We start from the raw sequence: 12,804 nt of genomic DNA on the forward strand, positions 1-12,804 counted from the left end.
CCCGGGTCCACAGGGATGTGGTGCAAATCCCTGATGGGCTGGATTCGGCCCATGGGCCGTAGTTTGCCCACCCCGATATACAGTGTATGATTGTTTTACTTTGTTGTTGTTTGGTGTCAATGTCAGAGTTGAACCTACATCATTTTATCCTGCCACTGGTTCCTATTTTGAGATAATACCGTTCAGTAATATAACACTAAAGCTGATATATGTACAGCAGCCAGAACCTTAGAAGCCTATTGTGTTCTCGATATTTCAGTGGAGTGTTGGATAAATTAAGGACCAGATGGTATAGACAAAGGGCACAGATTCTCCTCCCCTCTCTTTTTTTATCCACTGTGAGTTAAGAGAAACGTAGAGAAATTGTAAGGTAACTTTTGTAAGGTAACATCTCTCAAAAGACAAGTCTTGTCTACTATTTTTCAAACGGTTCGCAATGGGAACAACGCTATCTAGAATAGGGGTGGGCAAACTACAGCCCACGGGCCACATCCGGCCAATGGGACCGTCCTGCTTGGCCCCTGAGCTCCTGGCCCGAGAAGGAAGCGAATGCTGCCCTGTTCCAAGTTCCAGCAGCCAGCAAGGGGGATTGTGTCCTAGTTCAGAGCAATCAAGAAGCAGGACAGTGTCACTTCTGTTGCCTTCTATCTGCTATAAAGAAAAGGGCTGAGGGGGAAATAACACATCTAGGAGTATTGCTGAGGAGCTCACATCACGCCTGCGCATAGCCGCATGAGTGCACCAGAATAGCCAGACAGACAGGGTTTGCAGAAATTATGGAATGGGGTGTGTTGAACTTGGGAGGAGGAAGAAAAGTTCAGGGACAGAAGGGCTTTAAAGGGGCAGTCCAGAGCTAATTTAATCACTTCTGATTCATATGGTGCCTTCTAAAATTATTGCCCCTGCATTAGTATAAAAGGGCACAGTGAAAAGTGCTTTTGATGTTTAAAAAAAAAAAAAAAAAAAAAAAAAGAGAGAGAAAGTGAAGCCCAGGCAAGCCAAAGGAGCATTATAAAATAAATGAAATAAATTCTGAACGTATTTTCAGTTTATTTAAAATGATTAGCTGCTTCTCAATTAATTTATGTAGCTCATATGGCTGATTGAACTTTCAGATATTTTTTTTAAATTATAAGCTATTAAATTTTCACTCCAGGAAAAAAATGTAAATTAGCTTTAAAAATCCAAAGATGTGAAGCATAAAGAATGAAATAAAAGGATTGGAAAATCTTGTCAGTTTCATTAAACAGGATGCCTCTAGTTAGCCTGATACTAACTGTTGAGTATCCTTTCAGTGTAGTTATTTCTTTACAAAAGAAATGCTGCAAGGAGTTTGCTTTTTAAGTATTTTGAACAGTCATGCCTTGTCATTTAAAAACATACACCTCTACCCTGATATAACGCGACCCGATATAACATGAATTCGGATACAACACGGTAAAGCAGCGCTCCGGGGGGTGTGGCTGCCCACTCTGATGGATCAAAGCAAGTTCAATATAATGCGGTTTCACCTATAACACGGTAAGACTTTTTTGGCTCCCATGGACAGCGTTATATTGAGGTAGAGGTGTACTATTGAAATATGTTCTTGAAATTGATCTGAATGCAAATTTTTCTATGTTCTACTAAATAAAGTGTGATTTATTAGATTATAGGAGCTCGTATCAGTAAATGTGTTCTTTTGGTAGCAAGACCCAATTTGTTTTAACTGAATAAAATAACTTTAAAGGAACACTGTCAAGGTAAAAATCAAGTAGATGAAATTCACTTCACCCCGATAAGATCTGAGTTGTCAGGCTTTATATGGAAGAATGGGGACAAAAAAATCAACTCCTTAACCCGAGGTCAGAGCATGGGATTACAATGAATCCTTCCCCCATCACTCATCCTGTGAACTGGAACAGCACGCGCACTTCTTGCACAGGACTTTAGGGCCACTGGATCTGTGTTACTGTGAAACCAATCCAGTAGTTCCTCCCTGGATCATTCCTAATGTAACTCTTTGTGCCAGTTGGGGTGCAGCATGCAGAAGATGCAGAACATCTGGCTCCGCATGACTCCTCTATACCAGGGTGAATTCTACCCATATTGCATTTTACCTATATTTCATTTTTTAAAGTTTGTTCTTCATTTACGTCAGTTTTCTCCATTAAAGAGGAACAGTCTTAACATTTTTAGGGATATATTTGCCATTTTTCCACTTTGTTCCTCCAAAAAGCGCTTGTAGTCTTAACATATTTCAAGTGAAGTTAGAAGTTGTATCCCTGTTTTTTCCACCCAAATATCCTTATTTCTAGCTTTCCAGTGCCAGTAAGTCTCTTTCCTTTACATGTTCTTTCCAATCAGACTGTACGTTATTGAAATAGAAAGAATTTTTAAAAATTTAAATTGCTTTTCACGATCTTTGTTTTCTGTTTCATTGTACCTTTTATTCAACTTGTGTGGTGAACCAAGACTGGCCAGTTTCACTTTCTCGTTCTCATGACTAGCATAATGCTGTTGTGTTCATGTTTCTAGCGTTCCTTTGCAATGCACCTATGTTTTCATTGGTGAAGAAATGTTTTAATGTCTTAAACATCATCATCTGTATACTAGACACATAGCCTTATAAAACATTTTTCTTTATGAAAGCTTAATTCTGAGCCTCCAGTAGTTGGTGGCATTTCTTTGAAGAAGTATTGGTTGGTTTGGTTTCTTTGAAAGGTTACTTTATATCAATGGTTATCTCAAACTGTGGTTGGTGGAACCCTTCATTGCATTCCAAGGAATGGAACATTTTGAGAATTAAACTGGAGCAGGGAGAGGGTGTTTTTAAAAAAAAAAAAAAAAAAAAGGAAGGTCCACAAAAGGAACTTTCTCTTACAAAGTGGTCCACAGAATAAAGCCATTAGATAATTCATCCTGCACATTTTTTTTAAATTTCACTTATAAGTTTTTTACTAAGAAATACCTATTACATTTTCACTGTTTTATTATGTCAGTAATGATATGACTTGCGTTTTAGCGCATTTCATCAAGAAGGAACAGGGAACCCAAGTGCTGTATAGACTGACTTATAAAACTAAACATATAGGAATGCTACACTCTTCCAATAAAATACAGCCACTTTAGGGTGCAATACTGCAGCACTACAGTATGTACAGTAAACCACATACAATAAATTTGGAGAAAAGTTGATACCTTATTCAATTTGAAAAGACAGAGTGAATATTACATAATAAGAATATAATCACCCAAACTGGAATTTTGTTGGGATACCTGGTTTAATTCTTTTAACAAGGTATTTAAATGACCAATAATGAATTGAGGCCTCCAGTTTTACATCTCAGTAAAAACTGGGTCAGAGCCTGAGCTGGTTTAAATTGTCATATTTATATTGACTGACTTCTATGAAGCTATGCTGATTAAATCACCTGAAGATGTGGCCCATTGCCTCAAGTAGTCTTGGGGACACTTGCTACTGAGTGATAACACTTGATTGGATACTTTGGTAAAGAAGGTTCTATATGTACATAAGCAGAGTAATACTTTACTGTTATCAGTGGTCTCAGTGATTTCATAGCACATGGAACATTTGCTGTTGGCAGAGTCAGCTTCTGTTTTGTTTTCAGCCAGCATCCAGTATATAGGAGGTAATATACTATTATGTAGGAGGCTGGGTGGGGGTGTCCTGAGTTTCCTTCAGGAAGTGGGCTGGAAGATGAGTCGAGTATTAACTCCAAATGCTTTCTATATATATCTATACCAGAGAAGCGTTGTTTAGTTTCTGCCTTCCTTGTCTGAAGTGGGAATTCAAGAAGATTAGAAAGACTAACAAATTAGAGAAAAAGTAACTCTGATGGAGAGTGCAATGTTTCTGTAGAAATGTCTTCTATCGATAGTAAAATATCAAACTCTACAGTTTGTTGCTTTATTTTAGTCTGCTGCAAAGTGTTCTTTCAAGGGCACATTTCAGAAGTCGGAGGACTGGTAAGCTTTTAAGGATAATTAATTCTTAAGAAATGCTGCTGGAAATCTTTCTCCTTAACAAGGTGCTACATTTATTAATTGAACCTTAACAAAAATGTTTGTTGCTTTACTTTTTCTTTTGGATAAAATATTTCTCTTCTGTATATAAACCAATGTGCATATAAGATTTCTAGGAAAGAGACATGCATGCTTGGCACAGAAGGAGGAAATCCCTTGTTCGGCTAGTGCATTGAAGAAATAGTTTCAAGAACAGTTTATTTTTATTTTGGGATTACTTCTGCAATGCCAATAAGATCAGTTGGTTAATGATCAATCACATAAGTGTGGGTTGTGCAAGTTTATGTTGTATACTTGGGGGGGGGGCTGTTTGTTTTGCTGTGAGGAGATTATTAAGGTTTTTTGCTTCTATGGATGATTTAATTTAGGATAAAACTTCCTTCCCCATCTCCTTTATTGCCTACCCCTTTTGGAATTTCTCCTCCTCTCCTTTCCTCTACCTACTGATCTTCTAATGAGAATGCACTGGACCTATGTTCTTTTATGCAGGGAAGTGATTTATACTTGTGAACTGCAATTTTGTGTAAATTCCACAGATGTGTTGAGTTCCACTTACAAAGAAAACTCTCATTTATTTTTCATTATTGATTAACTTTGTCTTATAAATAGTCCCTGGTATCATTATTATTTCTCACATTGTCTTTTTTAGTGTAGCATTAATGTGTTGTTGCAGCTAACCACCTTGGGTATACAGGTTTAAGGTGGCTCACTATGTGGTCCCGGACAAGTCTCTTATGGTGTTTCTCCTTCAATTTGTCCACCTGTGTAAACAGAGTGCTGAAAATTAATTAGCTAATATTTGTACAGTACTTTCATAATGGAAAGCACTCTGTAAATTCTTAGTGTGATTACAGTGTGGTGGGTAGTAATAATAGTAATCTTCTGCTGGAAATGGGGTGATGAGGAAAGGTTTAAATTCCAAACATTTCCAGAATAAAGAGCGCAACAGAGTTTTATACTTAGGTCATATCCTACCTTTCTTTGAGTCTTCAGTAAATCCCACTCTGGATTGACTGTGATTAGGTACATTAATAACCCTGTGACTCTCATTCCTTCCCTATCCTTCCTTTGACTAGTTGAAAGTGGCTCTTGATGCCTATTTCCACTTCCTTGGCCAGGATGGACACTGTGGCCAGGTCTGCACTACACAGCTGTGTTAGGAAGAGTTGTGACTCCTGACAAATGGCTGTGCTGGCAAAAGGCCCTAGTATATATGCAGTTATGCCACCAAAACAGCTTTTGTTGGTATATCTTATCTTATTTTTTCTCAGGGGGCTGGCGTTAGCAGAAGTGCAGTATTGCTAGCGTAAGCTGTATCCATGCTAGGAGTGCTTTTCCAGTATAGTGCTATACTAGCAAAGCACTCCCAGTATAGACCTGGCATGAGGGCCGTATCATCCTTACCCTAGTCTTGTGAGTATTTCAACTGATGTCAATGGAATCCATTCTGTGAGTAAGACAAATGGTATTTGTCCCTGAATGTAGAACTATGTTTGGTTAATTGAATGTGATTATAAGACATGTTGATATTTTACTTGATATTATTCCTGTACAAGCTATATCATGTTTGCCATCTAGAAAGACTGCTATACCAGTCTCACAGCTCATGTATCACCATCTCTATTTACTTATTCACAGGTAATATTCCTCGCATAACAACCTTTTACCCCCAGGGCCTTCTGTGAATATGTCAGCATCTTGAGGACCCTGCCATCATGCCCACTTTTACAATTCCACCTTTGGTTTAGCTGTAGAACTTTATCAGCCATCTGTCTGAATTGAATTTATAAGTACCATTTTCATCTACTGGAGGGGAGTCCCTGTTGAGCAGAGTAAGGCAGTCATTTCCCTGCCAGGGGGTTTACATTTTTTCCTCCACCAACCCACAAGGGCAAGAGAGAGTGGCCCAGGAATTAAGCCTAGGATTATGCAGATCACTGCCACTAGACTGCCGAGCTGATCTTTCAATGTAAGAAAAAAAACCAAAAACAAACCCTTTAATGTATCCTCAGATAACAGAATGTACAGTTTGAACTGAAAAAAACATTCTTGACTGGAGAAACTGGCCCACTGAAAGATAAAAACACTGATTTCTCTGCTAGATTGTTTCCCCCCTTTTGATTGGGTAGGAGAGGAAGATTCTAAATTAGCTATTAGATAATTTTTAGTAAATGTAAGCAATAGCTTCTTTTCCATACATTTCTCCACTCAGTATACTGATGTTAATAATGTCAGAAGTTCTGTTTCAAGATTACAATATTCAAGTCATCCTTATATTTCTGGATAGATATGGATGAGGTTTTGATTACTATTTTGTTATTGTAGTTGTATTGAATTAGATACTTAACTCAGGTTAGGCCAAAAAACACTTTACGTCCTTTCTGGTTACAAAAAGTACACCTGAAGGAAAAATATGAATGAAAAATTACAGTTGTCATTATACAACTCAGAATTCACTTGACTCAACTTGAAATTAATCTGCAAATCTTCTGTGACCTACACACACACACACACATATATATATATATATACGTATATATATATATATATATATATATACACGTATATATCCTAAAATTAGCAGGTTGGGCTTCCTAACCCCTAATTGTGGTGGAACTTTGGTCAAATTGTGCATCTTCAGTATTTTGTGAATTTATAGTAAAATAAACTTCTTGTTAGACAACTTCAGTCCAAGAGTTCTGTTGGAGCTACTGCAGAGAAAAGTCCTGCACTTGCCAGGAAGGGGATTGGATGTTTTACCATAGTAAATCTTTTCCATTCTAACTACAGTGATTGTAATACAGCAGAGGCCTGTTCAGAAGTTAACAAGAAGTTATCGACAACAAGAACAACAACAAGCCCACTGAAGTCAACAAGAAAGCACTCCTATTGATTTCAGTGCACACTGGCTTAGGTAGATTCAGAGGTAGAGATGTAGTCTGTACCTCTGAACAGAGAAGTACATATTAACACCTGAGGAGGCAGATTGTTTTTAAATGAACATGTATCTAAGATTTGTACTTGTTAGACCAACTGACAAAAAAAAAATTCAAAGAGGTACTTGTGGCACCTTAGAGACTAACACATTTGTTTGAGCATAAGCTTTTGTGGGCTAAAACCCACTTCATCGGATACGTGCAGTGAAAAATACAGTAGGAAGATATATAAACACAGAGGACATGAAAAAATTGGTGTTACCATACTAATTATAATGAGATTAATCAGTTAAAGTGAGCTGTTATCAGCAGGAGAAAAAAAAACTTTTTGTAGTGATAATCAGGATGGCCCATTTTCAACAGTTGACAAGAAGGTGTGAATAACAGTAGGGGCAAAAATTATTGTGGGAAAATAGATTTTACTTTGTGTAATGACCTATCCACTCCAAGTCTTTATTCAAGCCTAGTTTAGTGGTGTCAAGTTTGCAAATTAATTCCAATTCTACAGTTTCTCATTGGAGTCTGTTTCTGAAGTTTGTTTGTTGGAGTTTTGTGACTTGGAGGTCTGTAATTGAGTGATCAGAGGGGTTGAGGTGTTCTCAGATTGGTTTTTGAATGTTATTCTTGATGTCTGATTTGTGTCCGTTTATGCTTTTGTGTAGAGACAGTCTGGTTTGGCCAATGTATATGGCAGAGGAGAATTGTTGGCACATAATATGGAATCATAGAATATTAGGGTTGAAAGGGGCCTCAGGAGGTCATCTAGTCCAACCCTCTCCTTAAAGCAGGACTAATCCCCAGGCAGATTTTTTGCCCCAGTTCCCCAAATGTCCCCCTCAAGGATTGAACTCACAACCCTGGGTTTAGCAGGCCAGTGCTCAAACCCACTGAGCTATCCCTCCCCCCCGTCACATTGGTAGATGTGCAGGTGAACGAGCCTCTGACTGTGGCTGATGTGATTAGGTCCTATGATGGTGTCCCCTGAATAGATATGTGGACAGAGTTGGCAACAGACTTTGTTGCAAGGATAGGTTCCTGGGTTAGTTTTTTTGGGGTGTGGTTGCTGGTGAGTATTTGCTTCAGGTTGTGGGGCTGTCTGTAAGCGAGAACTGTCCTGTCTCCCAAGATCTGAGAGAATGAGGGATTGTCCTTCAGGATAGGCTGTAGATCCTTGATGATGCGCTGGAGAGGTTTTAGTTGGGGGCTGAAGGTGACGGCTAGTAGCATTCTGTTACTTTCTTTGTTGGGCCTGTCCTGTAGTAGGTGACTTCTGGGTACTCTTCTATCTCCGTCAGTCTGTTTCTTCACTTCAGCAGATGAGTATTGTAGTTGTAAGAATGCTCGACAGAGATCCTGTAGGTGCTTGTCTGCTTCTGAGGGGTTGGAGCAAATGCGATTGTATCTTAGAGCTTGGGTGTAGACAATAGATCATGTGGTGTGGTCTGGATGAAAGCTGGAGGCATGTAGGTAAGTATTACTTAGTTACCTACATGCCTCCAGCTTTCATCCAAACACCTGCAAGATCTCTATCAAGCATTCTTACAACTACAGTACCCACCTGCTGAAGTGAAGAAACAGATTGACACCGCGCCACAAATACTTTTAGTGCTTTTTGCTGATACAGACTAACACGGCTACCACTCTGAAATACGTTCATTTAAAAATCCCTGAGATAAGTTATGGGTGTTCCTACAAATACACTAACTATCAACAGAGTTATCAGAATGCTACTTTTTTTTTCCCTCTCTTCAAAACCTAACTACTTGTCACTACCAGGTGGTAGAATTTTGATAGTATGGAGGGTCTGCTTAAGAGTTATATGAAACGAACTCCTTGGGGTTGGGGTGGAAACCTTAATACCATTGGATTTCTGCTTAGATTAACTTCAGCTGAGTTTTGGGACTGGTTTTGGAAGTACTATAAATATCCTGGGTGTGCCTTTCACTTCTATTTGAACATAGCATCTTTATTTTACATTTATAAAAATAGAGAGCTCTTGGTTCATGTGAATTAACAGTCATATTTAAACAGAAGCGTTTGGGAGATAAACTTGTTAGGTAAACTGGCAAGCGTGCCTTGATTCTGCAGTGTGGTGTGCGCTGATGTCAGGGGGCTCTACATGGGTGCAAGGAGTCTGTCTGTAAGCTGCAAAACAGCACCTGGGCATGCGGCTTCAGTATGGACATACGAGTGTTCAGTATTGCAGCATAAAGGGTCAGGCAAAAAGCTATTACAGCACAGCATTTATTAGGGTAGTTGAATAATTGGATATATTTGGATAATTTGAATAATTGGATGTTAAAATTTAACCAGGGCTTTTCATGTCTGGATTCCTTCTAAAGATTTTTCATTTTTACAAGACTTCTAAACCTATTTTGTGGGTGACCTAAGTGTTTTTGTTTTTGCATGTCCTTGAAGGTGTGCAATTCTTAAAATAACATACAGCTCCTGGTAGTTGAACTGAAAATAGAATGCCTGGATAATTGTATTTCATAGTTTATTGAACCACTCTACAATGAATATAAAGAGTCAGGCTTTTAAAATTTAAAGTTGTACAAGCTCTGCAGAAATTAGTGCCAGTTAATAAATTGTTTCATGTAATAAAACCTGAGAGTAATATGGATAAATAGTTGATGTGCCTTATATGCACACTCTATTTATGTTTAGCTCAGACACTGCTTCCTTCCCCAGACATGAAGAACAGCTCTGTGTAGCTCCAAAGCTTGTACCTTGCACCAACAGAAGTTGATCCAATAAAAGATATTACCTCACCTGCCTTGTCTCTCTCTTATCCTGGGACCAACACAGCTACAACAACACTGTAAACAATCATGACTGGGACATTTATAACATATGTTAACTGTGTTAAATAACCTTGAAGCAAATGTGGAATAGCACATACTCTAACTTCCCGCTCATCTTTCAATAAGTACATGACTTCTCAAGTCATTCCTTTCAGAGTGACTGACAAATGGGCAACAGTAAACACATCAGCTGCTCTGCTATGTTTTTAAGTTTCACAGCTGTCAGAAAAATTTGTCAGAACATGGAGGAGGATTTCCTTTAAAGAAGATTAGCAATGAATTAGCAGATATGTATGGATAATGTTTCATAACTTATTTGACTGCATGAAAGGAATGTGTCAGGTAAAAGAGCATATCCAATAAATGAAGCTGTCAGTTAAAGCTTGTTACTAATTTGAAAATTGTGATAAAATGTGCAATGTGACAGCGTCTGGGATCTTCTCAGAAGATTTCAGTGGATGAACTGAATTCTTTAGGCTCTGCATTATTTAGAAATCTTAGACTACGGTAATGAGACATGGGAACCTTCACCTCTAATACAGTGAGGACACATGAAATTGCAGTGAGAGCACCAGAGTGGGAGATGGGAAATCTGATCTGACTCTGCCACAGACTTTTCTGTACCTTACCTAACTCACATGCATGTTTTGAGACTTTTTAATACATTAATATCTGTAAGGCTTTAAAATCCATTAATAGAAGGTGCTGTATAGATGTCCAGAGTACTCTCATCTGTTACGGTAATTTAAATCCAGCCCCGGGCGGTAGTGAACAGAAGTTATTACAATCCAGTGCCTGTTCAGGGGGCATATGGATGTTGTGTTTTTTAGGTCAGGTCTTAGAGGACATGTATGAACATCACAAAACCCACCATTACAACTGGCATTACTTTTATAAGAACAGCTACAAGGTCAAATAGGCACAAAGATTGAATCTGTCCTTTCACTCCTGGAAATGGTCCTCTCCAGATCATGCTTGGGAAGGCTTTGTAGGGAAGTTTGCTTTGTGGCTTCCCATGCTGTAGATGCTCAGTAAAAAGAGAAGTCCTCCGTTGACCGTTTTCTTTTATTCTTTATTTATAAAACATTAGATTTAACTTCAGCATTGTGTATTTTGTTCCTATGATTTTTCTATTTTGATTTCCCACAAACCCCCAAAATAAGGAGGGGAAAACAAAAAAAAATCATCAAAAGGGAATGGGAAGGGAGGGGAATGAGAGAGGGAAAACAAGAGTGATGCTTTTGTTTCCATCTGCAAGAATTAATCTAAGATTTCTAAAAAATCAGACCAAATCTTTTCAAATTTGTCTGGGGTCCTCCTTCTCCGAAATGTTACACACTTGTTAGCAGGCAGGTCAGCCTAGTTGCTGTGCCAGGCTTCTATCCCTGGAGGCAATCTGCTCTTCCATCTAAACAATGAGTAGTTAGGCTACAAGCCCTGCATTAGAGAACCAAGCTTTCTGTGAATTGGAGAGTTTCCAAGATGATGGAATACATCCCAAAACATAAGTTCTCGGATGTAATTTTTAAGGAGGTATTTATCATATTAATCTTCCTGCTTACTGCTCGCCAAAAGGATTAGGCCTTCTGATAGTCCCAAAATACGTGAGCCAATGTGGCTCTGGGAGACCAACAGCTCTAGTGCAGTCTGTTTTGACAAGATCCATGCACTGTAATCTATGTGAGGACCTGTGACAAAGTGCTAGGAGCCTAAAGCTGACCTGGCATTCTGGTCCCCTAAGGTACTAGCTGTTCTCCCTGGAGTGGATTTAATTGGGGGAGGGGAGATGAGTTCTCAATGGCTTTATTAGGCAGGAGGTTGATGAGCTAATGAGAAGAATAATCTTGTCATCTGGGGACAGTTAAAGGAGAAGAAGGAAGTGCAAAGGGGGAAGCTGGCCAGGCCCAGGATGGTGAGATACTGCCCTCTCCCTTCTTGCAGAGTGCATTAAGCGGGGGGAGTTTACTTCCAATTGTATCATAGATTATCAGGGTTGGAAGGGACCTCAGGAGGTCATCTAGTCCAACCCCCTGCTCAATCCCAGACAGATTTTTGCCCTCAATCCCTAAATGGCCCCCTTGAGGATTGAACTCACAACCCTGAGTTTAGCAGACCAGTGCTCAAACCACTGAGCTATCCCTCCCCCCCAAGCATTGTGTGTTGCTGCACAAGGCTTTACTAGTGAAGGGAACCCAGTCAAAAATCCACTGGTTCTTACAAATTTAGAAACATCCAGTCTGGTTTGAGATGATGGAACGGGAAAGAAATGAGCCTGTTACAAGACTACAGTGTGAACGAAGTATAATTTTCTGCAAAATCATCCTTAACTGTAGATCAATAGAAGAGTTTTTATAGTTTTGCAAGTCACTTCCCCATTGGCTAAGGTTCAAGTATGTATATAAATCTTTGTTCCGGGCCTGGTACAGACAATCTAAATTAGGGAGGGTCTTTGGGGCCAGAAAGTTGTAACAAGCTATAGCTGGTTGGGTGAACCTGTGGAGCTCTCTGCACATCATCAATAAGTGCAGCACTGGTTTAAAAATAATATGGAAGAGAAAAATCTCAAATATTGTTTAATGAATATGATTTAGCTGTTGATCCTTTAAGCAAGTGATTTTTCCTCCTTTGTTTTTGAGACAAAAGAAGAGCGGCTTCATGCTCTCCTTAACAACGAGACTGAGAAGTTCCCTTTTAATGTTAAGTCCGTTACATTGCAGTTTTATAAGGTGAAATACTGTACCAGTGTAATGTTGCATTTTATCAAACATTTTCATGTGCTGAATTTAAACTAAAAAGACTCAAGTATACATGTATAGTGTGTGTGCGTGCCAGAGCTGTAGTAGAACACTGTGGAATGCAATTCTGTACATGTGATGTCATTTCTGATAAATGACACTGACACCTGGAAAAGGCCAATCTTCTTGGAAGTCAGAACTGCAGTCTTACATGAGAGCAGACAGTTGGATCTCCTAAAATCTCTCTTGAGAAGCAGAGCCAGACAGCCCATTATCTCCACAGGAGGAGGAGCACACAGGCTG

The 12,804-nt window shown here is 39.0% G+C and overlaps 1 protein-coding gene across 5 annotated transcripts in view; it reads left to right on the plus strand.

Annotated features, from left to right (window-relative positions):
• MCC (MCC regulator of WNT signaling pathway) overlaps nucleotides 1–12,804 on the plus strand; it is a 356,575-nt gene that overhangs the window by 174,789 nt on the left and 168,982 nt on the right. Inside the window, exon 1 of one of the 5 annotated variants that reach the window (XM_030566226.1) lies at nucleotides 3,833–3,969. The exons of the other annotated variants lie outside the window; for them this stretch is intronic. Within the exon in view, the coding sequence (XP_030422086.1) occupies nucleotides 3,865–3,969 (105 nt within the window). The 5' untranslated portion in view covers nucleotides 3,833–3,864. Of the gene's footprint in view, nucleotides 1–3,832; nucleotides 3,970–12,804 lie in introns of those variants that run through there. 5 annotated transcript variants of the gene reach the window in all.

Source organism: Gopherus evgoodei, chromosome 6 (genome assembly GCF_007399415.2).
Source record: "Gopherus evgoodei ecotype Sinaloan lineage chromosome 6, rGopEvg1_v1.p, whole genome shotgun sequence".
Classification (NCBI taxonomy): Eukaryota; Metazoa; Chordata; order Testudines; family Testudinidae; genus Gopherus; species Gopherus evgoodei.